The sequence below is a fragment of the Amblyomma mixtum genome, chromosome 5 (genome assembly GCF_055824585.1).
Source record: "Amblyomma mixtum isolate Tamu chromosome 5, ASM5582458v1, whole genome shotgun sequence".
In the NCBI taxonomy this organism is placed as follows: Eukaryota; Metazoa; Arthropoda; class Arachnida; order Ixodida; family Ixodidae; genus Amblyomma; species Amblyomma mixtum.
Genome location: NC_143016.1, coordinates 195,521,677 through 195,549,630, shown reverse-complemented (window position 1 = coordinate 195,549,630; position 27,954 = coordinate 195,521,677). Strand labels below are relative to the sequence as shown.

Below are 27,954 nucleotides of genomic sequence, written 5' to 3'. Positions count from 1 at the left end.
GATGCGTTGAAGTCAGTGTACCTCTGTAGTCTCTTTATTGAATATAACGCTATTTCTGTAAGGGTAAAAGCCCAATCAAGCCGAATTCGTTTGGCTACTTGCTGTACTCCTGTCATCTGTACATATATAGATGCCCATAAACTTGTATGTTGCAAGTACTGCAGGATTCTATGCAAGGAACCTGGTGCTCCGTTTCGTGCCTGTTTCACTAACTGATTGTGCGCATTAGGCAATTTATCCAGTGTAACAATTCGTAGTGTGGTAATTCACAGCATTTCTTCTAGGTTGTTAAAGTGCCTCCAATTACTCGATCATTCGCCGTCGCTAAGGGCTTTGCCATTGCCGTAATCGCTGCTAATTTCCGCGTTCATGTCAAAAGTGTGTGCAAACTATGAAGCGATAACGAAGAGTTCATAGAACGGCATGTTGCGAGCTATTTTGACAAATTTGCCATTGCTGTGCAGGAAGCTACGCCTTTTCCCAAAGCTGCAACCCAAAGGCAAATCCAATTTAAATTTTATGATTATAATTTCCATTGAATTGAAAAGTATACGCCAGCCAAACAAGTTCTTTTAGGATAACACGACGTTTCAAAACTGGCTCTGTTTCTGCTTTAAGGCGGCCGCTGGGCGCTCCAACCGGGCCACTTGCGCAACCGGGCCACTTGCATAGAGTAACGGCAAAGCAACGTGCGATACTTTTTTTCGGTAACGGTAACGTTAACGCTTTACCTTTTTTGTAGGTAACGTAGGGCGGTAACGCGTTCTTTTTTTTTAGTGTAACGAGTAACGTATTTAGTTACTTTTTTTCGGTAACGCCTACAACACTGCGTCAAAGTCACCCCTGTGGTGGCATGGCTGGGAAGTACGACCACTGCGCTTCTGTTAATTTGCTTGACATAAGCTTTGTGCTGCTTGACCCTTTCTGTCATATTGTTGGTGTCCCCAGCCTAAGCCTCGTTTACATGAACCGGACTGCGGTAGATTGAATCGGGGGGTCGAGTTGTGTAAGGTCAGCTCGACTCGACGATTGCGTGTTTGCATGAACTAGATTTTAGCGAATCGAGACCGGTTCAGCTGCAGCGACACCAAGCGTCGAGCAGCACAGCGGTGAGGGCAGTGGCAGCCTCCAAGATTGCGGCATGGCACCGCTGTCTCGCAGGCGCGATGACGCAAGCGTAAAAACAGGATCGAAATTTATCCTCTCCCCTCCCGCTAACTCGACTCTTCGTCTCGATCTGGTTTACGTGCTATCTTCCGTTGGGGTTGAGCGAGTCAACCCCCTCCCCTTCGCCCCCCCCCCCCCCTTTCGGCAGCGGAGTCGACTGGACTCACTTCCTCGACTCCCGGAACCGACTGTGCGGTGTTTACATGAAACCAGTAACCGGTTTTCAACCCAAAGCAGGGTTTTTGCGTACCACGCCTTGCATCTTTTGTGTAGGACGACGAGTCTTTGGGGCAGTGGAGGAGGCGCCTGATAATGGTGTCCGGCTGGTACCCAGTTTCCACCGCTTCCTTTCCGAGAATGCTGGCCAAGGTTTTGCTGACGCCTTTTACGTACGGATTGCATACGCGTTTTTGCTCCTGTCGTGTACTTAGCCTACGCGTAGAATTGTTTTCGTTCCGTGTTTTCTATAAGGATGTTTTCTTTTGTTGACGAGTTTTAATAGTGCAAGGGCAGCCTTGCACCAAAGAGCGCCATGGAACAGGGTTTTCTTCTACATAAGGTTAGGTCAAAGACTTTTTTCGAATCAATTCACCTCAGAGAAACCACGCGAAAATTTCTATGCATTGGAAACCGATAGGTACCCGGCGGCACTGGGAACCGAACAACCGAACCGCCCGCCAACCGCATGCGCAAAGCACTGCTGTCGCTGATTTTAAAATAAATAAGGAAGAATTGGGAATCGCTTTCAACCCAAACTTGCTTGAATTTCACCGTACCCTTCCGACACAACTCTTTGACAAAGTTCCTCTCAAAAAGGCTATGACAACGCGACACAAGATTCGCAGAATTAAATGGATGACGAATAATGAGGGGCGATAGTGTTACATTTCAGAAGAGATGAGCCTTGGGCATGTTGGTAAGACATACTTAAGGGAAAAAAATAGCGCACACGAGAAGACGGGACAAGCGAGGAGACAAAGACAAGCGCTAACTTTCAACAGACGGTTTATCGCAAACTCGGGAGCATATATACACAAGTCCAGAATGGCAACAAAGAACAGGAACGACGATAACATCAACAAGACACACACCCCCTCGATAGCCATCTGCTTATCCTGCCAGATATGATAGCCCTTTTTTGTGACAAATTAATGGAAGGTTCACTGACACAATCCGGTCCAGAACGCGCGATGTTCGACGCTCCAACAATCTCCCTGGTAAGTTGGTCGCGGTGATGGTATAAGATTACAGTATCTTCAAAAATTGGACGGCAAGGAGGGTCACAGTCACATGTCTTGCAATGCAAAGCCAGATTCCCGTCGACACCACCTCTGACTTTCTTCGCGTGCTCGTTTAGGCGTACGTTGAGGCATCTGCCCGTTTGCCCGATGTAGAATCTACCGCATGACAAGGGGATCTTGTAGGCTACCCTCAGCCGACAATGGACGTAGGACTGCCTATGTCTGATAGTACAGTCGGGTCTACGCTTTTTGACCGGGCAACTCATTCTGCACAATCTCCCCAGACTCTCAGAAGCCGTGAACACGACCTTAACATGAGACCCCTGACCCACCTTCTCGAGGTCGTTAGTTTGGTTGGTTTATGGGGTTTAACGTCCCAAAGCGACTAAGGCTATGAGAGACGCCGTAGTGGAGCGCTCCGGCAATTTCGATCACCTGGGGTTCTTTAACGTGCACTGACATCGCACAGTACACAGGCCTCGAATTTCTCCTCCAAAGAAATTCAACCGCCGCGGCCGGGATCGAACCCGCGTCTTTCGGGCCAGCAGCCGAGCACCATAGCCACTGAGCCACCGCGGCGGCCTTCTTGAGGTTGTGTGATACCTTATGCATGTAAGGTATCACCGCCAACTTTTCTTTGTCTCTTCTATCCTTTTTCTTTTTCCTGTCCTCTGCTCTTTGTTCATGACTCAGGCGAGAAGAAAGTCAGGGGTGGCGTCGACGGGAATCTGGCTTTGCATTGCAAGACATGTGACTGTGACCCTCCTTGCCGTCCAATTTTTTAAGATACTGTAATCTTGTACCATCATCGCGGCCAACTTACCAGGGAGATTGTTGAAGCGTCGAACATCGTGCGCTCTGGACCGGATTGTGTCAGTGAACCTTCCGTTAATTTGTCAAAAAAAGAGCTTGCATATCTGGCACGATAAGCAGATGGCTGCCGAGGGGGTGTGTGTCTTGTTGATGTTATCGTCGTTCCTGTTCTTTGTTGCCATTCTGGACATGTGTATATATGCTCCCGATTTTGCAATAAACCGTCTGTTGAAAGTTAGCACTTGTCTGTGTCTCCTCGCTTGTCCCGTCTTCTCGTGTGCGCTATTCCAGGGGCACAGGGAGAAATGGGCGTTATTTTCAAGAGGTACGTGAGTGGCGGGGGTAAGGGGGAGGAGAGAGCAAAGGGCAGTAGGGAGAGGGTGCTGTCTCCTGCTGTACCTTTGCGTGCGCCTACATTGGGTTCTAGAGTATGTGGTCAATTTGCTTGAAAACAACACTTTTAGCAAGGATTTGTGCATTATATGTAAAAAAAAAATTAAAATTCCGTCGTTTAGCGAACGCATTTGCTCTTCGCTAGTTCTGCTCCAACTTGTGGCGCAAAGACGCTGCGCTCGAGAGTACACGCGCTTGTGCCTCGAAGGCATTCCAAAATCTCGAATGTCTTCGTGGAGCGCTTTCGACTGGAAAGTCATTCCAACCGAATGCCGTTCAAAAACGTCGTGTAGCAGCGCACGTTTGGCATTCGAGTCGAATGACGTTCGGTTGGAAGGCATTCGAAACGCCCGTGTAGCAGGGGTATTACTTTTCCTCGAGCCGTGGACCGCAGGCCGAGAATTCTTCTAAAGTGCGCTGTTTTTTTTTACTTCCGACGCTGAAGAACGACAAAGCTGGCGCGTCTGCCAAACCGGTCCTGACAGGTCTCATGCATGAACGCAGCCTTGCCGGCTCATGTAAAAAAAAACCTTCACAGCGGCTAATGTGTCACTCCCGGCGAAGGGTCAGTCCTGAAGCGGTGAACATTTCTGAAAAATCACATCAGAGTTTTTGGAGAGAATCAGTTGCATTCTCTGACGTCCTGGTTACGCAGGACTGCCACCAGCTTTGTGAAGAGCGCAGTGCAAGGCACAAAGAATGGCACAAAAACAAATTTTGGTCGATTTGGCGTGGCTACGGCAAATGCGAATTAGGTGTGTTAGCACTGTGGTTTCGATATTCGGATCCACTGCGCACGGCTGGAAGTTGATGCAGAGCAGAAGATACCCAAAACACACCGCGAGAGACTGATAGTTTAGGACAGGGGATGTTCGGCTGCGGCGATGTAAGAGCGAGTGCTGTGCTGCTGAGGTGTGTCGTATTACGTGTCATGTCGATCTGCCACTGTTTTTCTCATGGTTTGTACATGGTTCATGTACATAGAAAAAAAAGGCGATGATGTAGTGGTCTGATGCAGTGGCCAGCAAAACTAATCTAATCGCGCCGTCCGAATTGGAAACCCACTCGCGGCCGTAAGGTATTTTCTTTTAGTTAATTTTATTTAAGGTCAAGAAAACTCCAGACATACAGACGGACCTCGGCGAACACTAAGATTGAAAGCCTCACCGCAATAAAAAAAAATTCGATCGCATCAGGTTGCTGTTGTTCCACCGCCATGCGGAGGCAACGGCAAGGTGTTCTCCGGCCGCCCGATGGAAACGCATCATCGTGCGGCCGTAGTTCTCGTCTGTTGACTTAATGAAGAAGACGGTACAAGAAAAGGCTCTACCTTAGAGCCTTTACTTCGTAAACAATTCATTGAACAGGCGAGACTTTTGTGCGGACACGTAATTGGCGAAAGCTTCGGAAACCACGTGTCCTCAGCCTGTGGGTCAAGAAACCAGTCGTATGGAGCAAGGTATCAATTTCTCTACAGATCATTTGTAGGTGACGAAAGTGACACAGCCGGAGGATCTGGTTGCCTGTTGCGTTCTCGAATATCTTATTTACACTATCACAAGACAGAGGCCTGCACTTGCAAAGCATCACGTCCTGTACCGATCCAATCCCTTGTAACCGCTGGTCAGGCTCCACCAGCGCTGGTGGAGGCCTATCGGTGGTCTAACCCTTAGGCCCATATCAGATGTTAGGTGTGTGTGTGTGCGCGCACACACACAAAAGGAAGCGAAGAGTGTCAACAAAAAGTTGCGTGAATGCAAGCGCTATTCCTATGTAAGCGCATCAAACTATATCATATATGCGACGGCAAATCTCATGAAAATGGATATACGTTTCAGTAGAGCTATCTCCATAATACTGCACGGATGCAGGAAACGGGCGCGATGCATATTGTGTTTCTCCGTTTCGGAAAAATGAAAAGAACATGGTGACTGAGGTTATGCGCAGATGTGAAATACCGTAAATTAGCCGCATGTCCTGCTGCATGTATCCGGTCACCATACGAGATCAGCCTACACTGACGGACCCATATCACTGCAGCCTCTTCGAGCAAAAAGAAAAAAAAAGTGAAAACAAATCCGCAATGCCGTGTTTTCACTAATGCTTATGCGGCCGCTAGTTTGTTCAATAACAGTTTCGCGTCCTGCTATAGGTAATCAGTCCTTCCTCTGCGTCTTGAGCCAAGCTAGTTGTACTTTAGGCGGTGCGGCAGGGCAGTATTATATTTTTAACTGCCCAAAAGGCACCTATCGAAGCCCCCCCCCCCCCTTGCTAGCTCGACATTTAACCCGGGCTACTCTCGACAAAAATTCCTGCCTACGTGCCTGCTGTCCGCACTACATGTACATTGAGGTGTTCACGCTGTAACTGGGCTTTAAGCTTACGCCATGTGTTTCTGATTAGTCGATATGGCAGTGATCTGCAGAAATTATTTCCTCACAGAAAAACCCAAATAACTGATATGGAAATAATTTCGTAAACACAAAAATCATTCGTACTACGTAGAACATGTGCTGAACGCAATTAGGACAAAACTAGGCATTTAGACGATCTCAATTTCCCACGACTCAAATCAATCTGTTGGCGTGGTTCTTAAGTTTCTTAGGTTCCATTTTTTGTTTGATGCACGGTTCACCTCACGGCTGTCCAGGCTCTTAATTTTTAGTGATACATTTGCTCTCAGAATGTGTGTGCGCATTTACCTTGTTCTTCATGCTTTAGAGAAGTTGTCGGTGGTGTTAATGAGAGCAACTGCCGGGCTTTTAAGGCGCCACTGTCTGGTTATCGCAGCAACAAGCTTGCCTTTATCAGCCGCTTTGGCATTCTCCTTGTCTCGAAGTTCTGAACGGCTTTTGGAACTTTTGGGTATTTCTTGTCTCGTATGCAGACTTGCATTATTTGTACGAAATCACTATTCCGGTGCGTAAATCCCGAGCAAGATCTTGCTATAAATGTAAGTTTGTGCCAAGAACATAGCAACTGCAACATAGCATCCGCAGCGACATAGCAGCGCTGTAACGTAGTTATGTAAACAAATGAACAAACAAACAAAAGAAATATTGCCGCGACGGAGTTTGCAACCCGCAGCGGTGCAAACAGATCAGTCTCGCTGGCCTGTACACGAGAGCACTATGCTCTCGCCGAAGCCAATCACCGCCTCGTGCTAAACTGCAACACACTCTCACGCTGTGCTTTGCGCCTCGTCGTCTTCAACAACTTCCATCTGTGCCCAAGTCACGAAAGGAAAGGAAACAGGTACGCGGCGTTGGTGTCCACATGCAAAAACTTGCTTTCGAAAAATATTTCGTACTTCGCAGCGCTAAACCGCCCGCAATTTTTCGACGAAGACGGCGTGCCTACACAGCACTAGCCACGGTCCGGCTTCTTTTCTTTCACCGCAGCAAAGAAGGGAGCGAGTAGGGGAGCCACACAATCAGCGCGCCTTGAACACGCTGGGTGACAAAAGAATAAAGAGAATCTCAGCCGGGGCACCAAAAAGCTGGGTTCACGGGGGGGAAGTACCAGTACACACTAAGTGGACAATGGGGGAAGGTGAAGGCATCTCTCTCCCAAACCAGGAAGGAGGAATGTAAGAGGAGAAGGAAGAGCTGAACTTCATGCGGCGCGTGGTGGCGGATTTGTGAACTAGGGGCGCATGAACCAGAATCCTGGCCATCGGGAGGCGCTGGAGTGCCGCGAAGAAGCCGGGGGTGTGCGAGATGCAGACCTCCCCCGACTGGGGGAATTATTTGGGGCTGCCGACTCGCGGGCAGGCAAGCCCTTTTCAAGAAATGGCAGGGCAGCTTTCGCCGCGTCTGCCGGGGGCGCAGATGGCCCTGCCGCAGGCTCACTGCGCGTGGCCTGGGCAGGTGCCAAAGGCCGGTGTGGTGCCCCGCCTTGTCGCACCACATCGGCGAATGTTGATTTGCATTGGAGGAGAATGTGCCACTGGTATGTGAAAGCCGTTGACGTGCTTCTCGTAACGATATGTTTTCCTTTGTTTTGAGAGTGATTACTTCTTGTTCGGTTTTCCATGTTGTGCAAGACCTTGAGTAAGCGGTGTGATCTCCTTCACATTTGGCGCAGTACGGTGCTGCTTCGCAGTTCTCTGAGATGTGTTCATGTGAGGCGCATTTCGCGCATGTTTTGCGGCCACGGCAGCTCTGTGAGCCATGACCGTATCGCTGGCAGTTGTAACACCGTCGCGGGTTTGGGATGTAGTGGCGGACGTTTATTTTTAGATAGCCAACCTCTATTGATTCTGGGAGTGTACTTGAGTTGAAAGTGAGGACTAGGTGCTTGGTTGGTATTTCTTTGTTGTCTTTCCTGATTTTTATGCGGTAGACATTGATGACATTTTGGTCCTTGAGACCTTCCAGCATTTTTTGTTCAGTTAGTTTGAGGAAGTCGGCTTCAGAGATTACACCTCGGACTGTTTGGGATCTATGCGCAGTTATTGACACTGGGGTTTCCCCAATTGACGTTATGGTGGATAATTTTGAATGTTGGGTACTGTCTTTAAGCTCTAGCAGAAGGTCACCACTAGGCATTTTCTTCAGCTTGTATCCCATGCCCAAGGCATCGGACAGGCTTTTTTCAACCAAGAATGGGGATATGTTCTGGCAGTTATTTCTGTCTCGATCTTCACAGTGCACAACATGGAATTTCGGGAAAATTTCTTTGGATTTCTGGAGGAACTGGGTTGTCACATCGGTCCGCACTCTCTTTGGAGGGCGATAATTTTGTTGGGAGGGGGGACCCATAAGATACGTGTATTGTTCAGCCACGGTGCCAGCCACCCGCCATGGAGCCCAACAAGGGGACGCGACAGGAACTTGCCCACAAGTCCTGCCCACGCCAGCTGTACACCCCAACTATATAACCAAATATGGCGTAACACAGGTTGGTTGGCCACACAAGGTTTACCCTCGCCGCCAGGAAAAAAGGAGAATCTAAGAAGTGAACAGGAGACAGGAGAGTTGTAAGAAAGGAGATAGGAAAGTGAAAGATGGAGAGGAGAACAGGAAAAGGCGACTGCCGATTTCCCTCGGTCGGGTCAGGCCGGAGGTGCCGTCTACAGGAAGCTGGGGCCAAAGTGGTGTGTTGCCTCCGCCGAGGGGCCTTAAGGGTCCAAACGCTCGGCATCGGCTCAACCACCAGGATCCCCTTTTCCCCGGACACGGCGATGCCACGCACGGCTAAGCGCGGATGCTCGGGTCCGTGGTGACGCATTGTTCACCATCATCCCCCTGCGGGGATGTCCCTGCGGATGCTCGGGTTAACCCCGTGGTGTCGCCACTCACCAACGTCTGCATGCTGCAGACGCCTCCCTGCGGGGAGACGGATAGCTCCTCCGCTCGTTTTTCGAGAAGCACAACGACCTGTTGCCTCCATACAGCTTCTCGCTGCCTTGCTTTCAGTACCACTTTCTCCAAGGTGAGGTCCGGGCCGCTCTGCACAGTCTCGGAAAACTTTGCATCCAGCAGGCCAACCACTACACGGTCGCACACCAGTTCCTCCCATAAAGATCCATATCCACAGTTTGCCACCAGTCGGTGAAGGGCCGTCACAAACGCCTCCACCGTATCACCAGCTTCTTGCTTGCGTTGGTGAACTTTTCACGCCCATGATGTTTCTTCTTCCAATAGAGTGATTCTGGAACACTTCAATCACCTTGTTGAAGTTTGCCTTCTCGGCCTCCGACAACACAGACGCTGCAAGGAAGTCCTTGGCATCTCCTTCCAGGTAGTGAAATAGAGCATCCACCTGAGCTATCCCGTCCTTGCTGATCAGCTGTGAGACTGTTGTGCCATAGAGGTGGTCCCGTTGCGCTCGCTACCCGTTTTGTGACTGAGCGTTGCCAGCTCTCTTAGCGGTAGCGAAGACTCCAAGTCAGGCGTCGGTGAGACTAAGAAAACGCTTTATACATTACGTACAGGGCATAATATAGTTCAACATCGGCACGGGGGCCGAGAGCTACACAACGCGACTGTTCTCGCACAGCGACGATCAGCGAGACACCAGCACGTCACACCATCCGACTCCACTCGTGAGCAGCACTCGACTCACGGTGGGTTGATCACTCGGTCACACGGTCACTCCTTCCCAAGCTGCAGCGGTTGGACTTATATAGCCTGAGGAATGGTGGCTCCTCAGAACTGGCCAATCCAGAGGCAGCACTCGACGGCAGTCCGAAAGGACCAACCAGCGACCGCGCGGGCCAACCGCTTCAAATTTTGCCGCGCGCGGTGGCGTCCGGGGGAGAGGGAATCCGCCGCCTCGCTGTCTGGCCTCTTGCGACAGGTCCAGGCGTGTTGCTTGCAGATGCTTCTCCTTAGGACTCCGCTGCCGTACGGCGCAGCATCGTGGCTTTGTCAAGGGAGCGTTAGGGCGCGTGCCTTGCGGCGCAGAACCAGGGCTTGTCAAAAGGGACGCTCGTAGGAGAAAGTTAGCGGACGGCAGAATTGGAATCCGGGCGGGTTTCCCGGCATGACAAGACTCACCTGTACCTCATGGAGCGCTGCGACCAAGCTGTCCACTCTCCTGGATGCTAAAAGTCGAATTTCGTCGGAGGCACAAAACTGAAGCTGGACCGCTGTTCTCCCCCTCCGTGTTGTTCTCCTGTCGCCGTCTTGTAAACACTGAAACTCTCGTCTGTTGTTTTCTTGTCTTCTGTTGCAGTCTTTGACCTCACTGTTTTATGTTTCATTTTCTTCTTTGTTGCAGCTGTGGAAGCAACTTTTCTATCCCTCTTCTGACACCATGTCGTAATACTGCAGAGAAGCAGCCAAGCAGCCGTAGACACAGAACAACGTTTTTAGATCCCTTTCAGTTTGAAAGCTGCGGTGCGCGGATTGTCGCCTTTCCGTTTCCTTCCGTGCGGTGGCGCTCGCCACGCTGTTTGCCTAGAGTCACTGTTTGCCCGACCAGCGTGGCCCTTCGCGTCTACGCCATGGTCAGCGCCGCCTGATTTGGAGCAGCCAGCAGATATCAGCATGGAAGATATCAGCTGTCCTGTGCCAGTTGTTGGCAGTGACGCTTATCTTACAGTATACAAAAGCTTCAAGCAAGGGTGCTTACAGCATCCCACCAAAAAGATGCTAGAGTTTACCAACATTGTAAACAAAGCAATCCCGATTTCTTTGAAGGAAGGTCCCGTTTTTGAAAGGGACTTTTTTTGGGAGCTGCTAGACGAGCTTGAATTGCAAAACCTTGTTCGGCTTGGATGTGCAGAGCATATGGCCACTTTTACATGCCAAGTGCTGCATTTTGTCATAGTGACACGCATCCACTTCTAGGCGAGAGACGTGAACCGTCGGCTAGAGAACAGAGAAATATTGTCATTGCAAATAAAAAAGCTCGCCTTCAAGTAGCCATTCCCTCCGTGCTTCCGACTTAGTGTGTCTGCATTTAATGCTTGTCTGTGTTCAATGAAATTAACATTCTAAAAATGAAAGTGCAGTACGCTGCTCCTGTCTGTGCTATCATTGCAAATAAAAAGCTCTTCTATAGTTATTCCCTCCCTGCATCCAGCTAAGTGTGTCTGCATTTATACTTGTGTTCTCTGAAATTGGAATTCTAAAGAACGTGCAAAATGCTGCTCGCATGTGCGGTGCTTCGTTGATAATATAGCGCGGAATTTCGTGACTGATCTAGAAGCGGAACATCGCTAGTTTTATCCTTTCATTAATGTTTCGTGCATTCTCCCGAAGAAATATTGATAGCACTACTCCAACATACGCATATCATAAGCGCTAAACGTCGCAAACGTGATGCGATAAAGCGCAATGCAAACGATTGGTTTTTTGCGAACTGGCATCAGCCTGCTCTTTATCTCACCCTTACTAGCCAGGTGAAACATTTCTTTAACCATGAGGCTGAAGTTTCAACGTGACAGCTCCAAAAGTACAGCAAATTTGAGTTCGACGTGTTCGCTCCCAATGTTATCGCGGATGAGAACAGGCTGTCACAGCAACTGCCAAGCACGAGCGCTCCGGCGCCTCCGGGCCGACATAGGGTGCCTCGATGCGCGCGCGCTCCGTTGAGGGTGAAGACAACTGCGTCGTCTGCTACGGCGGCCGCCATTGCCATGCCCACTTCAAAGGCGCGGGGCGTGCGCCAACAGGCTTTGTGCACTTCCTGCTGCAAAAGCGCGCTTGTCTTCGCGATCAAAAGAAAACACAACTGCGTTTCGCGCCTTTTCTAATGAAGTGGCAACAGAATAGGCTTGTAAGGGACAACTGTCCAAATATTTTAGGATTTGGACGGTCGTTTCTCCTCGCACACGACGACTCGGGTGCTGGATTGGAAAGAGTTCATAGAGCGCACTAGGAACCTAACTGCAGGATTAAAATAAATAATAACAGCAATATCGTAAGCAGGTAGATTGCATTCAATCACTCAATTGTTCAAATAATTAAGAACGCTCCAATAAGTGATAGTAGGTACCAAGAAAAGCCTATGCAGAATGCACTGAAAAAGTGAAGCTTTATTTTCGCATGGATGACTAATCGACCAAATTCACTTTTTCTCAGCTGTTATAAAATTTTTAGGAGAGTACAACTAATTTTATTTTAACAAGCTCAGGGGCACAATTATGCCATGTGTACTATAAGCGGCTTTCCGCGCATCTCATATCGAGCAATGAATTCAGGAAGGTGGCATCACCGATGTGAGCTGCAGTCGGCAGACTGTTACGGCTGTCGCTAAACGTTTTAATGCGAGTGCAGCTCTCGCATTCCTTGGCTCGTTGTGCGAAAAGCCCGCCGTCGCCGTGGCAGGAATGCGTGCCAGGAATGCGCGGCAGGGCTCCCTCCCTGCAATTAACCCAGGGGGGGGGGGGGGGGGGGTTATGACGAGTGTATTGTCACCGCGTGGGTGAGAATGCACAAGTTTAAACCTGTCGGCATGGTGAAGGAAGGAGCGAGCAGACACGGGAATATTCCTGCAGCTACCGAGTGCATTAAAAGGAAAATCCCCGCGGCCAACATCCGCTGGCCTTCAGTTTTCGGAGAGCGAGGTTGCGGTGCTATGCCGTCTTCACCATCTGAAGTTCAATCACTCGCGTCCACATCATTACGCGAGACAGCAAAGTGTGGCCGTAGGCGGCAGAGCATGGTCGTCTCGCTTTGTCGCGACCTCATAATCAGCAACTTTCAGAACCTCGCAAAAATTATGTAGCCGCACTAAACATTGCAGTAGCATTTCGCCGCAACCCTACATTCAGCGACAAGTAACGCTCTCGCATTTATACATCACAAGGATTGCTTAAGTGCCCCCATAATCGAAATGGACACTTTTCCTTTACTTTACTATGAAGGAGAATTGTTTGGCCATTGTGAAGAGATTTCATGTTCATTGTTTCAAGTTAAAATGCAGTCAGTGAGTCAGAACAGCAAGCGCACCAAAAACAGGCCTCAAACTTTTTTCAGCGAGAAAGTCTCATTCAAAGCAAAATACTCGAACAACGCCCTTTTTTTTTCTTTTTTGCAGTCCATCTCGTCGAGTGAATGCGGGCATTTTTGTTTACTTAGAAGGTGCGGAACTTTCCGGGCAGCGATACTTGTTCTGTGAGCAATTTAATTTGCTCCCAAATTCGCCACACAATCCCTGTGCACCAAGCTGCTAATCCCCAGCGGCACTTAATTTCAGAGCGATAATATTTACATTTCCCTGTTCAGACCTTCCACACGTTCTCTCAATAAAAATAAATTACGTACCTCAACGGCACGCACATGCGAATCCTATGGCGAACGAAGGAAAGTTTTACTCATGCTGCAAATGCACGATGTGTTTGTCTGCTGCCACTTGTCGCGCTTGGTATTTACTGTCCAAAGCAGCCTTCTCTTGGGGTCCCTCGGGAACTGAAATATTCTCCATCCATTTCTGGAGTGGTTGGTGCACTGCGGCGCACAACAACCCGGCATTTTTCGATGTGCGCCCGGTCAGCACCAAGAGAAAAGGCGACAAAGCGAACGCACGTGTTACGGCCGCCGCGCCGCCGCGAGAAAGGGCATGAAAATGGCCGCCGATGGACTGTCACGGCCGGCGAGGCGGCACTCGCCCTCCCAAAGGGTGACTCCACCCTAGAGGGGGCGCGCGCGCATCGAGGCACCCTAGGCCGACAGCGACAGCAGCGCCGCGTGGTGAGTGGAAGCGGACGGGGGCCGCTTTCTCGGGCGCGGCGCGGGGGAGCTTGCAAACAGATAGGGATCTAAAAACGTTGACACAGAACACAGGTCGAGCCCCCTCTCGGGCTTTATTGCAAGCACACTTATGCGAAGAGGGCCCGCTGATCTTCAGGGCTGCCGTCTATGGCAGCAGCTTTCAGCTCTCGTTCTGGGGCTCTCCTGGCTTACGAGTTCATCTCTTTCATGCACTGGGCGTGCACATAAGCAAGCATGGAGCAGGTTGGTGTCCTCTTCTCCCCCTGTGCAACCATCCCCCACCCCAAGGCTGGCAGTTTCCTGGCACGTGCTAGCCAACGCGAACTGGCCAGCGTAAAAAATGAACAGGTTTCGAAGCAGAGCTTTATAACTCGTGTGAACTCATTTATGCTTCCGTCGAAGATGCTCATGTCATCGTTACCAAACAGCGGCAGCAGAAATGCTTACATAACAGCAACCAGCGTTTTATTGGGTCAAATAAACTTTGCTAGGCGTAGTCCCTCAGGATGCGCCTCTCGGCGGCGTAGTCGTACTCTGTCCAGGAAAGGTCGGCGCCCATGGTGCGCAGCCTCCGCAACAACGCGTCCACATCACCCACGGGCTGGGCCACGTTCAGCTGGAAGGGCACACCGTCGATGCCCAGGCACCGGGGCTGCTGCTGCTGCTGCAGAGCCACCTCCGGGGGTGCGCCCACCTGCACCCCCACACAGACACCTTAAAACAAGAACTGCATGCAGTAATCCATTGAAGTAAGACATGATGTTGGGCTAGTCGGTTCATGGTTAGAGCAAAACATAACTGCGCAAAGACAACGGGACAAAAGAAGGCACGAATACACACACACAAAACGCAGACTCTTGACTGGCACGTTGACAGCGCGATGAGGTTAATATAGGTGGTTGCCACTTGTCCCTTGTTCATAGGAAGAGCGGTAGAGCCCAGAGCAGAAGAAATGTATTGAAGACATGATGTTAGGCTAGTCGGTTCAAAGTTAGAGCAAAACAGAACTGTGCGAAGACAGCGGGACAAAAGAAGCCACACACACACACTGCACTTTGTGTGTGTGTATTCGTGCCTTCTTTTGTCCCCCCGTCTTCGTGCAGTTCTGTATTGCTCCAGTAATACAGTAGCCTACTGTGGGCGCTATGAAAATTGACATGATAAGATGTTTCCAACATACATTCTACTGCGCGAAGAGAGATTCAGAACACTTTAAAAAGGCGCAAACACACACAACCACAAAGTACAAGAGACGAGACACAAGACATTTGCGCCTTTTTAAAGTTTTCAAATATGAACCAACTTGCCCAAAAAGAAGTGTTAATGAAGATTCAGAACAACCAGGGACAAATCCTGAGAGTCCGCAAGCAGCTTTAGTGCTGCTTCAACGGTAACCGTATAGCGGTGGCTGCAATTTCTTCACTTCAAGACATGACTCTGCAGTGCCACAATACGCAGTAAGACCTGACATGGAAACGAGATAGAGTTTCGTCCAGTTGTCGCTGCGGTGTCAGGCGGTACTTGGTTCGACTCCAGCCATTACCTGCTTTTTCCCCCGCCACAATTTTCGTTTACTTTTTCAAGCTTTCTTTACTGACTGCCGGTACTCTATAATTTATTTATTCCGGGCCTGCCTTCTTTTTTCCTCCGTGCAACCAGTGTTGCCTGGTATGAAGCACTCCAGTACGCTGCGTCCCTTACTACAGTGGCATGCTGGGACGTCCCATTGCCATACCCGATTATGGGCCCACTATACCGCATCCTAGCCTACAGTGGCATACTGGGCCCGTAATCAGGTGTGGCAATGGGACGCTGGACCCCAGTGGCACTGGGTTTTGAAACAGGGCAGCAACACAGTATAATCATGCAAACAGGCGGTTTCCACGCTGCAGTGGAACACTCATTTGACCACAACAGCACAATTTTTATCAGGCTCCCAACCTATATTTGCAATATAATGCAAATAAACTCATGTAATACCTCTTCAATGGGGCCTTTGAGGTACAAATAAATAAATAAATATGAGGCACAGAAAAAAAAAACATCTAGCACATATGACTTAAGGGGCACATTTCAGGCGCGAAGAGTTTTGTGCAACTGTCTCTGTAACTGCAAGCCCTATTACAGAATGCATATAAGGTGGCACGGTGTTTCCTCATCCATGGAGGGGGTAATTTAACGCTCTCGCTAACACGCCACTAGGCTTTGATCACCAGTGATTGGAAAATTTGAACTGCTATGGCAGCGCAACCACAGCCACTATGGACTTGCTGACTCATCTGGTTTGTTGCTCACACACTGAACTTTCATTTCCTGCGTAATTTGTATTTTTGCTGCAAGGTGGCAATTCTTGAAATGTGCTTGAAGTTGAGGGTGCAGTGTTGAACGCTCCGAGCAGCAGGACGTCAACGCTGGGAATGGCACACGCTTGAAACAACCCGGTTGCACGCAATTCTGCTTTGTCTGCAACATATATTTTTGATGCATCGAGTAGCAGGGACTGCGACGACGAGGCTGCATCGTGTGATTTGGTTCCCGAAGCTCAAACGTTGGCCTGTTCGTTTATTTCCTTGTTCCCGGTCCGTCTGTACGAACCAGTGCGCTGTTATGGACCCGGTATGGTGATGCTGCGCCGCCTAGTTTGTTCTTCAGAAACTACAGTTTCGTTTTCTGTGTAGAATAAAATTTTGTCACAAGGCGCAAATTTTTTAAATGACCTTGAAGCGAAGAGTACGGTGTAGGGTGTTCCCAGAACGGCGAGGGTGCGCGCTCTAAAAAAACCCGCTGCACACGATTCTACTGCATCGGCAGGAGATATTTTCGATGCATCGAGTAGCAGGGTCTCTGACGACGATATTGCATCGTCGGAGTTTAATTCCGACGCTCAAAACTGATGAAACAGAAGAACTCGGAACGTTGTTTTGCTTTTGGTTTCCGGTACGTTTGTACGGGCACAATGCTGCTATGAAGTCTCTACAGTGATGCAGTGCCATCTGGTTTGTTGTTCAGAAACTAGTTTCCTTTTTTTTTTGCGTAGATTGCAATTTCCCCACAAGGCACGAATTTCCGAAATGCCCTTGAAGCAGAGGTTACAGTGTAGGCTGCTCAAAGCATGGTGTCGAGTGCGGGGACGGTGTGCGCTCGAAAAAAGCCCCGCTGCACGTGATTCTACTGCATCGGCAGGAGATATTTTCGACGGATCGAGTATCAGTTTGTTTCCAGTGAATGGCGAAGAGAGTCTGCATGTTTTACAGCAGTTCATTGCCTTTTTTTAATTTTCATATTGAGATCATGCCAAATATTATGGCAGCTATACTTGTATTTGAATAATAATTGTTTTTGTATCATTTTCTCGGTGTTTCCTGAAATGATATTAAATACAATTTGTATTTTTAAAAAGCACCTTTATCAAGCTTTATTTCGGCACATAACATAATATTTCCAAATGTTCTGTCAGACTGTAAAAATCATATCACGGATACACCGAGATCAGGCTCTTCAAAGAGCGCAAAGAAAAAAATTTCTAGCTCGAAAAGTATTTGAGTTATAACTTTTACATTTTAGTGCCAAGTGATAAAAAGAATTTAAATCATTTTGTAATTTCTAGAATTTTTGATAAATTATTTTGGAGAGTTACCTCATGCAAATACAAACTTTTTCATTTATTTTTAACTTTTTGTTGTTTTTCGACTTTTTTGCAATATTTGAAACAAGTATTTGTATTGAAATAAATTTGATTACAAAGCGCATTCTATTTCAATCACTGTTATGCAATTCGTAAACTTCGACCCATCACAATTTTTTTAGAAATATTTGTCCGAGACCGGTGAAAAAAAGTCCTTTTTCCCGTGGTAATGAAAGAGTTAATGACATCATGCAGATTATTCTTGCATTTCATTGCCCCATGCACTCACTGTCACTGGAATCTGTCACACCAATGGGCAGATGCAAAGAACCAAATTAAATTGAACTAAAGTAACTAGCACCATTTGAGGTCTTGCATATGTTCCATCCACTGCACATGTACTGAGGGCATCAATCCAAATTTATTTCAACATCACAGCGTGCATTGCAAGGCTGCGTGTGCAGGCCCTCAGGGGACTTGACGAGGCCTGCACAGACACTTGGCAGAAACAGCACAAACAACAGGCAAATACCGGAAGAACACAAAGGAAAGAAAAAATTACTTGTGCAATCTGCTTTCACAACTGAGGAGATGCATGAGTGGTTGGCGAAGAGCATCTTAACATTTGTCACCCACAATTTGTTCGGGTGCGAGGACCTACCTGGCGGCCAGTGCTACACATGTTGCATACAGTGGTTCGTAAAGTTAATGAGGAAAGATCTTTGAGGTATGTGTCATTTTTGGATATGCCGTGGCGGTAGCGGGAAGCACTGAATTGTGCAATCGGTGACAGGGAGAAGCTTCAATTCATCAAAGATTGGTTTTGTGCGGACGTTAAAGTTAGCATTTTTAATGACAGGTATTGCTTTCCTGCTAAAAAGAATCTTAATATTAGTTTTGTGTGTTAGTGCCCCAAATCCGAAAACAGTAGCTCAGCGTGGAAGAGAACAGTGAATTATAGAGCAGCAGTTCAATGTTTTGTGGCAAAAGAAACTGTAGTCGCGACAACAAGCAGATTGTGCGAGCGAGTTTGGTACGAATTTGGGTGATATACAAGTTCCAACCCATTATCTTGTGGAAAATGACACCCAAGGTTTTTATTTGCGATGTTATCTATATGTTATTAGAGCCGATGCATAGGTTGATATCAGTATCTATTTTCTTGTTGCGAGGATGAAATAATATGGCTTTTGTCTTGCAGGTGTCAAGAATCAGCGAGTTTTCAATACTCCAGGTGTTGATCAAATCGAGGACCTTGTTAGCTTTGACTTGCAGCTTGGGTAAAGACTGGATGGGAAAAAACAAGGCAGTGTCATCAGCGCAAATTATAAAGTGGCTAACAATCATTTCATGGCCCGATTTCAGAACCTTCTGGGTTGCTAATGACCCCGCTGCAGATGTAGCTTGTAGGCCAGGAACCAAAGTTTTGTTTCTGATGTAGTTTTCTTTTGTCCCACGAGGGGGCACTTTCTAACGCGCTGCGAAGAAATGAAGACGAGGAGCCGCGCTCATTGCCCGCAGATGACGCCTTCGCCGCTCGACTTCGGAGCCTTCCGCGTTGCTTACTGGCACAATGCGCATCTGGCTTGTAGCCGGAGAACTGAAGTTTTGTTTCCGATATAGTTTTTTTTTGCCCCTACAGAATGACATTTTTTGAACGCACTCTGAAGATGCGGTACCATCAAAGTCGCTTGGCAGCCTCCGCATGCACGGAACGCGCTCTAAGACATAGCAAATCTCAGGACTGTTTCGTCTGCGAGTGATTTAATCGACGACCTGTGCAACAACGAGCCTGAAAATGTTGCAAGGTGCTGAAGATGATTCAGTTTTCACATCGGTGATGATGGAAACCAGCCAGGAACACAGGCGGCCGTGCTGCGATGCACAACTACAGGGCTTCCAGTTATTGTTTTGTAGCAGCAATACTATTCAAGATAGAAATGATTTTTTTTTTGCAGAGAGTGGCCAATAGAGTAACAAACATTTTGCGTATTTCAGAAAATTTTTATCATTTTGTATTTTTAAATACAAGCGTGTTTTTGCAAATTTTGTTGAATTTTCTTCTAAAATCTCGTTTTTAGCAAATAAAATTTTTTGTTGCAACATGCAACTTGTTGTTTAAACGTATATTATTAGAAAGCACCTTTATACAGCTCTGTTTTTGGGTATTGCAATCAATATTGAATGCAATAGTTTTTACAGAAAATAAATGTACTGAAGACTTCAGAAAATGGTCATTTTCCCCATGGTACGGAAAGAGTTAAGGGGGGACGAGGGTCTTAAAACTGAACTTTTTATTTGTGGCTAGAATGTCATGACATTTTGCACACAGGTGCGTTTCTCTCTTCTGGTTTCAAGAATGTAGTCTTAATTGAGCTGGTGGTCTTAGATCAGAAGTTATCTGGAATTCTAGAGTGTAATTTGGTAATTTTTTACGGAGCTGTAATGAAGTTTCTCACGGCATTTTGTTGCTTTTAATTACATGAATTGATAGGCAGTGAATTCTCATACCCGATGACATTCTCTTTTTTTTGTTTAGGCCACATAGAAATAGCAGTTTACAATCAGCTTAATGAGTTTCAGTGTCACGATGACATGCCTTTAGAGAAAAACGAAGAATGTCACCGGGTATGGGAGCTCCCTGGCTATCACTTCATGTAAATAAAAACAACAAAATGGAATGAGAAAGTTCACTAAAGCTGCGTAACAAATTACCTAATTACTCTCTGGACTTTGTAATATTTAAGACCACCAACTCAAATATGATTACATATTTGGAATCAGAAGAGGAAAACGCACCTGTGTGCGAAATTTCACGAGATTCTAGCCATAAATAAAAAAAGTTAGTTTTAAGACCCTCGTCCCCCCTTAACTATGTCATTAATGTAGATGTCAAATAATAGGGGACCTAGAATTCTGCATTGCAGAACACTGCACCGGACCGTTCTCAGCTCAGATTTAAAATCATTAACTGCTTTTGGCAGCAGCGGTAGTGCACACGGCACATCTCTTCATTGTCGCCTGTCTACGCAGGTTAGTCCACGCCCTGTAAAATTTGCTCTCGTTCTTAGTGTGTTCTCTATTCGTCCGCTGGTGCCATGTAAAATGCAATTTTTTGTTTCTGTGTGCTTCATTTTCTGCTTCTATGTCAGCGCACAATGTACGCCCTGCGCCTATCAGCTGGGATGAACTGTCTCTGTCATGTGGCGAATGTAGCCACTTTTTCCATGTTGGAGCATGTGCCGGGATATCGGAAAAACAGTATAAAAAGAAATCTGAATCCGCAAAGCAAAAGTGGACTTGCTCTATCTGCAAAGATGATGGAAAAAATGACGAAAGCGCAGAAGAGAGACCGACAGCTGAAGAAGTCACTGATATCAGGTCTATTCTAGCTGGTATAAGCCAAAAGGTGGATGAGTTGTTGCCGCTCTAGGAAACTGTGCCAAGCATCGAACGGTCGGTGCAGCTTATGTCGGACAAGTACGACGAGATGTTGACGTGACTAGCCGCACAGGAAAAAGAGTCGAAAGAAATGCAGAAAAGGCTAAAACACCTTGAACACAACACTCGCGCTTGTGACGATGCAACACTTGAGGCAGATTTGAACGACTTAGAGTGGAGAAACTGGAAGCTAAATCTAGAAATTCACGGTGTTGGTGTTTCTGAGAATGAAAATTTGCTTCTAAAAGTAAACTCTGTGGCCAGTTTGATTGAGGTTCCTGCACTTGCTGAAAGACGTCGCCGCTATTCACCGCCTCCCATGCAAACCTGCAAAAATACCAGGTATAATCGTTTTGTATATCAGGCAATCTATCAGAGAACAATGGCTGAATAACCAGTATAAGCTAAAAGAAGAGAAATCTAACCTGTTCATCCAAGAAGGCATGACCAGTCAAAGCCGGCAACTGCTTCAAGAGGCTAAGGATTGGGCCAAAGAAAACGAGTGCAAGTACGTGTGGCATAGGAACGGAAAAATCTTGCTGTGCAAAGCCAATGGTGACTCTGTGGTAGTAGTGCGTCACAGGTCAGACCTTCCAACCTAAGCCTGCTGACTATAGACCGTGTCAAGATTAAATTTTCTTAAAAATGGCTAGTCACAGTCATATTCTTCCGCACGAGTTAAACACCTTTGTCTCAAGTCACCATGCTGTTTCACTGAAATGCCTTCACCGAAACGTTCGCTCACTGTACAGCAAAGAAGCCGACATAAACGACTTCATCACTGGTTTTGATTTTCTGTTTGATGCAGTCATGCTTAGTGAAACTTTGTGCAGGGATGACCGCGAGCTGCCCAATTTTCCGTCGTACCAGTCATGCTGTGTCAGTCGAACAAATCGTCGGCGCGGTGGTGTAATGCTGTTGGTAAGAGAGCACGTGAACTGCAAGTTGCTTTCCGACTTTTGTATCTGCTGTGATGATTCTGAAATTGTAACAGCTCGCGTGAATGGCTATACGTTTTCTGTGTGCTACAGACCAGCAAATGGAAACCTTTCTAGCTTCTCTTCTTTTCATGAACAGCTGTTGTCATTTACTTCGGAAACTGGTCATTACTTGGTGTCTGCCGGGGGATTTCAATGTTGAAATGTTGACCATTTCTGCACTGCAAAAGGCCATGCTAACCATTTTAACGTTAGATGGTTATGAAAATGTCATCCGTGCACCAACTAGGACCACAACTAAAAGCGAAACACTGCTTGATCTGTTTATCACAAATGCCAATTCTACAAACGTTGCTAGTGGTGTAATATTGTCACGTTGTAGCGACGGCAGTCCAGTGGTCAGGAAGACACCAGCCAGTCTTGGAAACGAAGCTCTTTATTTGGGCTGTCTTGCGCCCGCAAAATAACTGAATCACTCGGCGGCGGCGTAAGCAACAAACGTGCTCGTCGGTCGTCGAACTACGAATACCCGCCGCTCGCGGCATCGCTCAATTTAAAGGCGGCAAGGAAACTTCCAGATAACAGGACAAGATCATCTACAGTAATCTAGAAAAACCTAGATGCAGCCCTTCATGGCTGCGATCAATCGAGATTAGTCTGGTCACTTCTCGCGCCACGAACAAAAGTGATAACAACCCTTTCCTGCAGCCTTGAGCGTGAACGAACAAACATTACAATGATACGTGGCATTACCCCCCTTCCAAAGAAGCATCGTCTCGATGCTTTAAAATGAAAATAAACACGGAGAATGAAACTTCGAGTCCTTTAGCGTTCATAAAATGGCTTCAGGCGTACGACATGTACGACTTCCGGGCGTGGGCGGCGTCGCTGAGATGCTGTCGTGCCGTCGGGGATGACTTCATAGTCGAGGTCACCGATGCGACGGAGAACCCTGTACGGGCCAAAGTAGCGTCGCAGCAACTTTTCGCTCAATCCGCGGCGGCGAACTGGCGTCCATATCCAAACCCGATCACCTGGCTTGTAATGCGTGTCTCGTCGGCGCAGATTGTAGTGTCGGGCGTCGGTGTGCTGCTGGTCTTGAATGCAAAGCCGTGCAAGTCTTCGGGCTTCCTCGGCGCGATGAAGGTAGGCGGCGACGTCGAGGTTGTCTTCGTCGGAAACGTGCGGGAGCATTGCGTCGAGTGTTGTCGTGGGCTTCCTGCCGTATACCAGCTGGAATGGAGTAAACCTGGTTGTCTCCTGGGTGGCAGTATTATAGGCGAAGATCACGTAGGGCAGAATAGAGTCCCACGTCTTGTGTTCGGCGTCGATGTACATGGAGAGCATGTCTGCGATGGTCTTGTTCAGACGCTCTGTGAGTCCGTTGGTTTGCGGATGATAGGCAGTTGTCCTCCGATGGCTTGTCTGGCTGTACTTTAAAATGGCTTGCGTCAGTTCCGCTGTAAATGCTGTTCCTCTGTCTGTGATGAGTACTTCGGGTGCGCCGTGTCGGAGGAGAATTTGTTCGACAAAAAATTTCGCAACTTCTGTTGCGGTACCACTAGGCAACGCTTTTGCTTCGGCGTAGCGGGTCATGTAGTCGGTGGCCACGATGATCCACTTGTTACCTGATGATGAAGTAGGAAAGGGGCCGAGTAGGTCCATCCCGATTTGCTGAAAGGGCTTAGTTGGCGGTGGTATGGGGTTCAGGAGTCCGGCTGGTCTAGTCGGAGGCGTTTTGCATCGTTGACACTCACGGCACGTTTTCACGTAATGGGAAACGTCGGTAGCTAGCCGCGGCCAATAGTACTTCTCCTGGATGCGGTGCAACGTGCGAGCAATCCCGAGATGCCCTGCAGTCGGCTCATCATGACATGCCTGCATAATTTCTTGCCTGAGATTTTTGGGCACGACAAGAAGATGCACTGTCCTGTTGGGCGCGAAGTTCTTCTTCAGAAGGACATTATTGTGAAGGACGAAGGACGACAGTTGGCGCTTGAACCCTCGGGGAGGCGATGCGGTCTTGCCTTGCAGATAATCAACCAGGCTTTGCAACTCAGGATCCGAGCGCTGCTGCTGCGCGAAACTGCTCGCGCTTACCGGTCCTAAGAAAGTGTCGTCGTCTTCCTCTTCCGGTGCTGCGTCGACGGGGGCTCGCGACAAGCAGTCTGCGTCGGAATGCTTGCGGCCAGATTTGTAGACTACAGTTATGTCGAATTCTTGAAGGCGCAGGCTCCAACGAGCAAGGCGGCCGGAAGGATCTTTCAAATTGGCTAGCCAGCACAGAGCATGGTGATCGCTCACAACCTTGAATGGTCGTCCGTACAGGTAGGGGCGAAATTTCGACGTGGCCCAAATAATGGCGAGACATTCTTTCTCGGTGGTCGAGTAGTTGGCCTCGGCTTTCGACAGTGAACGGCTAGCGTACGCGATAACCTTCTCCTGTCTGCCATTTTTCTGAACGAGGACCGCTCCTAAGCCCACACTGCTTGCATCGGTATGAACTTCGGTTTCGGCGTTTTCATCAAAGTGCCCGAGCACAGGAGGGGACTGTAAGCGGCGCTTCAGTTCGTTGAAAGCTTCCTCTTGCGGCCTTTCCCATTTAAAAGGCACGTCAGCCTTGGTAAGTTGGGTCAGAGGTTCAGCGATGCGCGAAAAGTTCTTGACGAATCGCCGGTAATAAGCGCATAATCCAAGGAGTCTGCGTATAGCCTTCTTGTCATTAGGCTGTGGAAACTCTGCGATCGCAGCCGTCTTCTTGGGGTCTGGGCGAACTCCATCCTTGCTTACGACGTGACCAAGGAACAGCAGCTCCTCGTAAGCGAAGTGGCACTTCTCTCGTTTCAGTGTCAGGCCTGAAGACTTGATCGTTTCCAACACTATCCGAAACCTTCTGAGGTGGTCTTCAAAGCTTGAGGAGAAGACAACGCCATCTAAGTAGACTAGACAAATCTGCCATTTCAAGCCTGCGAGCACCGTATCCATTACTCGCTGGAACATCGCTGGGACAGAGCAGAGGCCTAATGGCATCACCTTGAACTCGAAGAGTCCGTCTGGCGTGATGAACGCAGTCTTCTCGCGATCTCTTTCGTCGACTTCAATTTGCCAGTAGCCGCTCTTCAGGTCCATCGATGAGAAGTACTTAGCGTTGCACAGCCGGTCCAGTGTATCGTCGATGCGGGGTAGGGGGTAGACATCCTTCTTCGTAATGTTGTTCAGGCGGCGGTAATCGACGCAAAAGCGAAGGGTGCCGTCTTTCTTTTTCACTAGGACGACCGGTGCTGCCCAGGGGCTCCTCGATGGCTGGATGATGTCGTCACGAAGCATTTCCTCAACTTGCTTGCGGATAGCTTGGCGTTCTAACGGCGATACGCGGTAGGGGCTCTGTCGCAGTGGTCGTGCGTGTTCGTCTGTGACAATGCGGTGCTTGGCAAGCCGGGTTCGTCGCACATTCGATGCTGATGAGAAGCAATCGGTGTACGTTTGAAGAAGACTGCGTATTTGGTCTTGTCTGCTCCGGGGTAATGCCAGGTTGATGTCGAACGTGGGTTGATGGCCTTGTTCAGATAGTTCTGCAGGTTGGTCGGGTAGGGCAAACACGTCTCTGATGTCTGCCAGCTCGTCGAGGAAAGCGATCGTCGTACCTTTGTTTAGATGCCGGTATTCTTCGGTGAAGTTCGTTAGCAACACCTGGGCTCGGCCATTTCGGATTTTGGCGACTCCCCTCGCGACGCCCAATCCTCGATCCAGGAGTAACTGGGTGTTCCCCTCGATAACACCTTCGGCATTTTCGATGTCTCCAGTGCCTATGCCGACGAGAACACTTGATCGGGGCGGCACGCTCAATGCTTCATCGAGGACGTTTAAGGCAACGTGATGAGTCGCGCTCGTCGCAACAGGTATGGCTTTTTCCGTGGAAAGCTTGATCGACTTAGATCGAAGGTCGATGATCGCCCGATGTTCATTCAGGAAGTCCATTCCCAAAATCACGTCTCTCGAGCATTGCTGTAGGATCAGGAAGGTTGTCGCATAGGTTCTCCCATTTACAGTAACTCTCGCGGTGCAGCGTCCTGACGGCGTAATCAGGTTGCCACCTGCGGTGCGGATCAGCGGGCCATCCCAGGTTGTTGTTACCTTCCCGAGTCGGACAGCGAGTGGGCCACTCATGACAGAGTAGTCAGCTCCCGTGTCCACCAAGGCAGTAACCGCGTGACCGTCGACCGTAACTTCAAGGTCACTTGTTCGCGTTCTCGTATTGTACGTTGTCTTCGGTGTCCGATCTCGGCTTCGTCGAGTAGTGAGGCTGCGGTGGGCGTACTGTGACGTTACTTCACTGGGCAACGGTAAAAGCTTCAAGTCTGGCCGCGTCGTCGTCGTCGGTGTTGTCGTCGTCGGTGGTGTCGTCGTCGTTGTTGTCGTCGTCGGTGTTGTCGTCATCGGTGTTGTGGCATGGTCTTGAGTACTCGTCGATGGAGGATCTTTATCATTTCGCTTAGAAGCAACCTCACCTCCAGAGGCTGCTTTATTTATTTAGTTTAACCTTCGGGGGCTGGGGGAGCGTCCACGCACGGCGTAACCTCGGCTAGGAGAAACAAAGCGCGGGGACGATGGCGACGGGGAACGTGATAGGCGGCTCGGCGATGAGTATTCTTCCCGACGCAAAAACTCCTCGATTTCGGCTGGTCGCTGGCCGGGTCGGGGACGTGGAGCGTCGTAAGAGAACCCTCGGATGCCCAGTCTTCTGTATGGGCAGTGCCGGAGAACGTGACCGGCTTCGCCACAGTGGAAGCATAGTGGGCGGCGCTGGTCGGGAGTTCTCCACTCGTCGCATTTCCTCGGCTGCGCGCGTCGCTCGTAGGACGGGCGGGTTGGGGCGAGTGGGCGGCGGTCCAACGCAGCTGGCTGAGGGCGATAGGGGCTTGGGTCCCGTCGTCGAGGTGCAGGACGGCGCACAGCTGCGGCGTAAGTCATGGCTGGGGGCTGCATAGGCTGCATGGGTGTCGGCGTCGCACCCAAGGCCTGTTGAACCTCGTCCCGGATGACGTCAGTGAGCGGTGAAGGTTGCGGCTGCGTTCCCGTTGGCAGCAATCGTCGGAGCTCCTCTCGCACAACTTGACGTATAACCTCCCGCAGGTCATTGCTGTTAGCGGTGTCCAGGCAGCTTGCTGAGAAAACGCGCTGCTGGCGGTCATACTGGCGGGCTCGGGCATCAAGAGTTTTTTCCATCGTGGAAAAAAATTCCGCGACAGTTTTCGGTGGGTTGCGGACGAGGCCGGCAAAGAGCTGCTCTTTAACTCCTCGCATGAGCAGCTTTACTTTTTCTTCTTCCTTCATGTTTGCGTCGGTACGCCGGAAGAGACGCTTCATTTCCTCAGTGTACACAGCAACGGTCTCGTTTGGGTGTTGTATGCGAGACTGTAGCAGCTGCTGGGCTCTCTCCTTTCGCACGACGTTCGTGAAGGTCTTTAGAAGCTGCTCCTTGAAGGTTTCCCAGTTCGTGAGGTTAGCTTCCTCATTCTCAAACCAGACTTTTGCTGGTCCCTCTAAAGCGAAGAACACGTACCTAAGTTTCGTGGCATCGTCCCAGTTGTTGAAGATCGCCACACGGTCGAACTGCTCCAGCCATTCTTCGGGGTCGGCGCCAGGCGAAGCGTCGAAGGTTGGTGGCACCCGGGGCTGCTGAAGAATGATTGGAGTCATCGTCTGGGGCAAGCTCATGGTAGATGTTGCTGCTGGCTTTCGCTTCCGGGTAGGGTCCGGCAGAATCCCGAACTCAGGTTCGTCCCCTTGCAGGCGTCGGCTTGCGCGGTGGACTGGACTCAGGTCCTGCGGTAGATGACTCAAAGGGCTGGCGTCTCGACTTGTAGGGGGTGTCCGGAACATGGGAGGCTACCCAGCACCTCCACCAGATGTCACGTTGTAGCGACGGCAGTCCAGTGGTCAGGAAGACACCAGCCAGTCTTGGAAATGAAGCTCTTTATTTGGGCTGTCTTGCGCCCGCAAAATAACTGAATCACTCGGCGGCGGCGTAAGCAACAAACGTGCTCGTCGGTCGTCGAACTACGAATACCCGCCGCTCGCGGCATCGCTCAATTTAAAGGCGGCAAGGAAACTTCCAGATAACAGGACAAGATCATCTACAGTAATCTAGAAAAACCTAGGTGCAGCCC

At 49.0% G+C, this 27,954-nt stretch overlaps 1 protein-coding gene across 2 annotated transcripts in view; it reads right to left on the bottom strand.

Annotated features, from left to right (window-relative positions):
- Positions 1 to 14,138: 14,138 nt before the first annotated feature.
- Positions 14,139 to 27,954, bottom strand: part of LOC149345344 (uncharacterized) — a 29,042-nt gene continuing 15,226 nt past the window's right edge. The window contains exon 4 of one of the 2 annotated variants that reach the window (XM_089546595.1): positions 14,139 to 14,474. In XM_089546595.1, the coding sequence (XP_089402721.1) occupies positions 14,268 to 14,474 (207 nt within the window). In that variant the 3' untranslated portion in view covers positions 14,139 to 14,267. Of the gene's footprint in view, positions 14,475 to 18,503; positions 18,693 to 27,954 lie in introns of those variants that run through there. The other variant, XM_089546596.1, reaches the window with a different exon arrangement.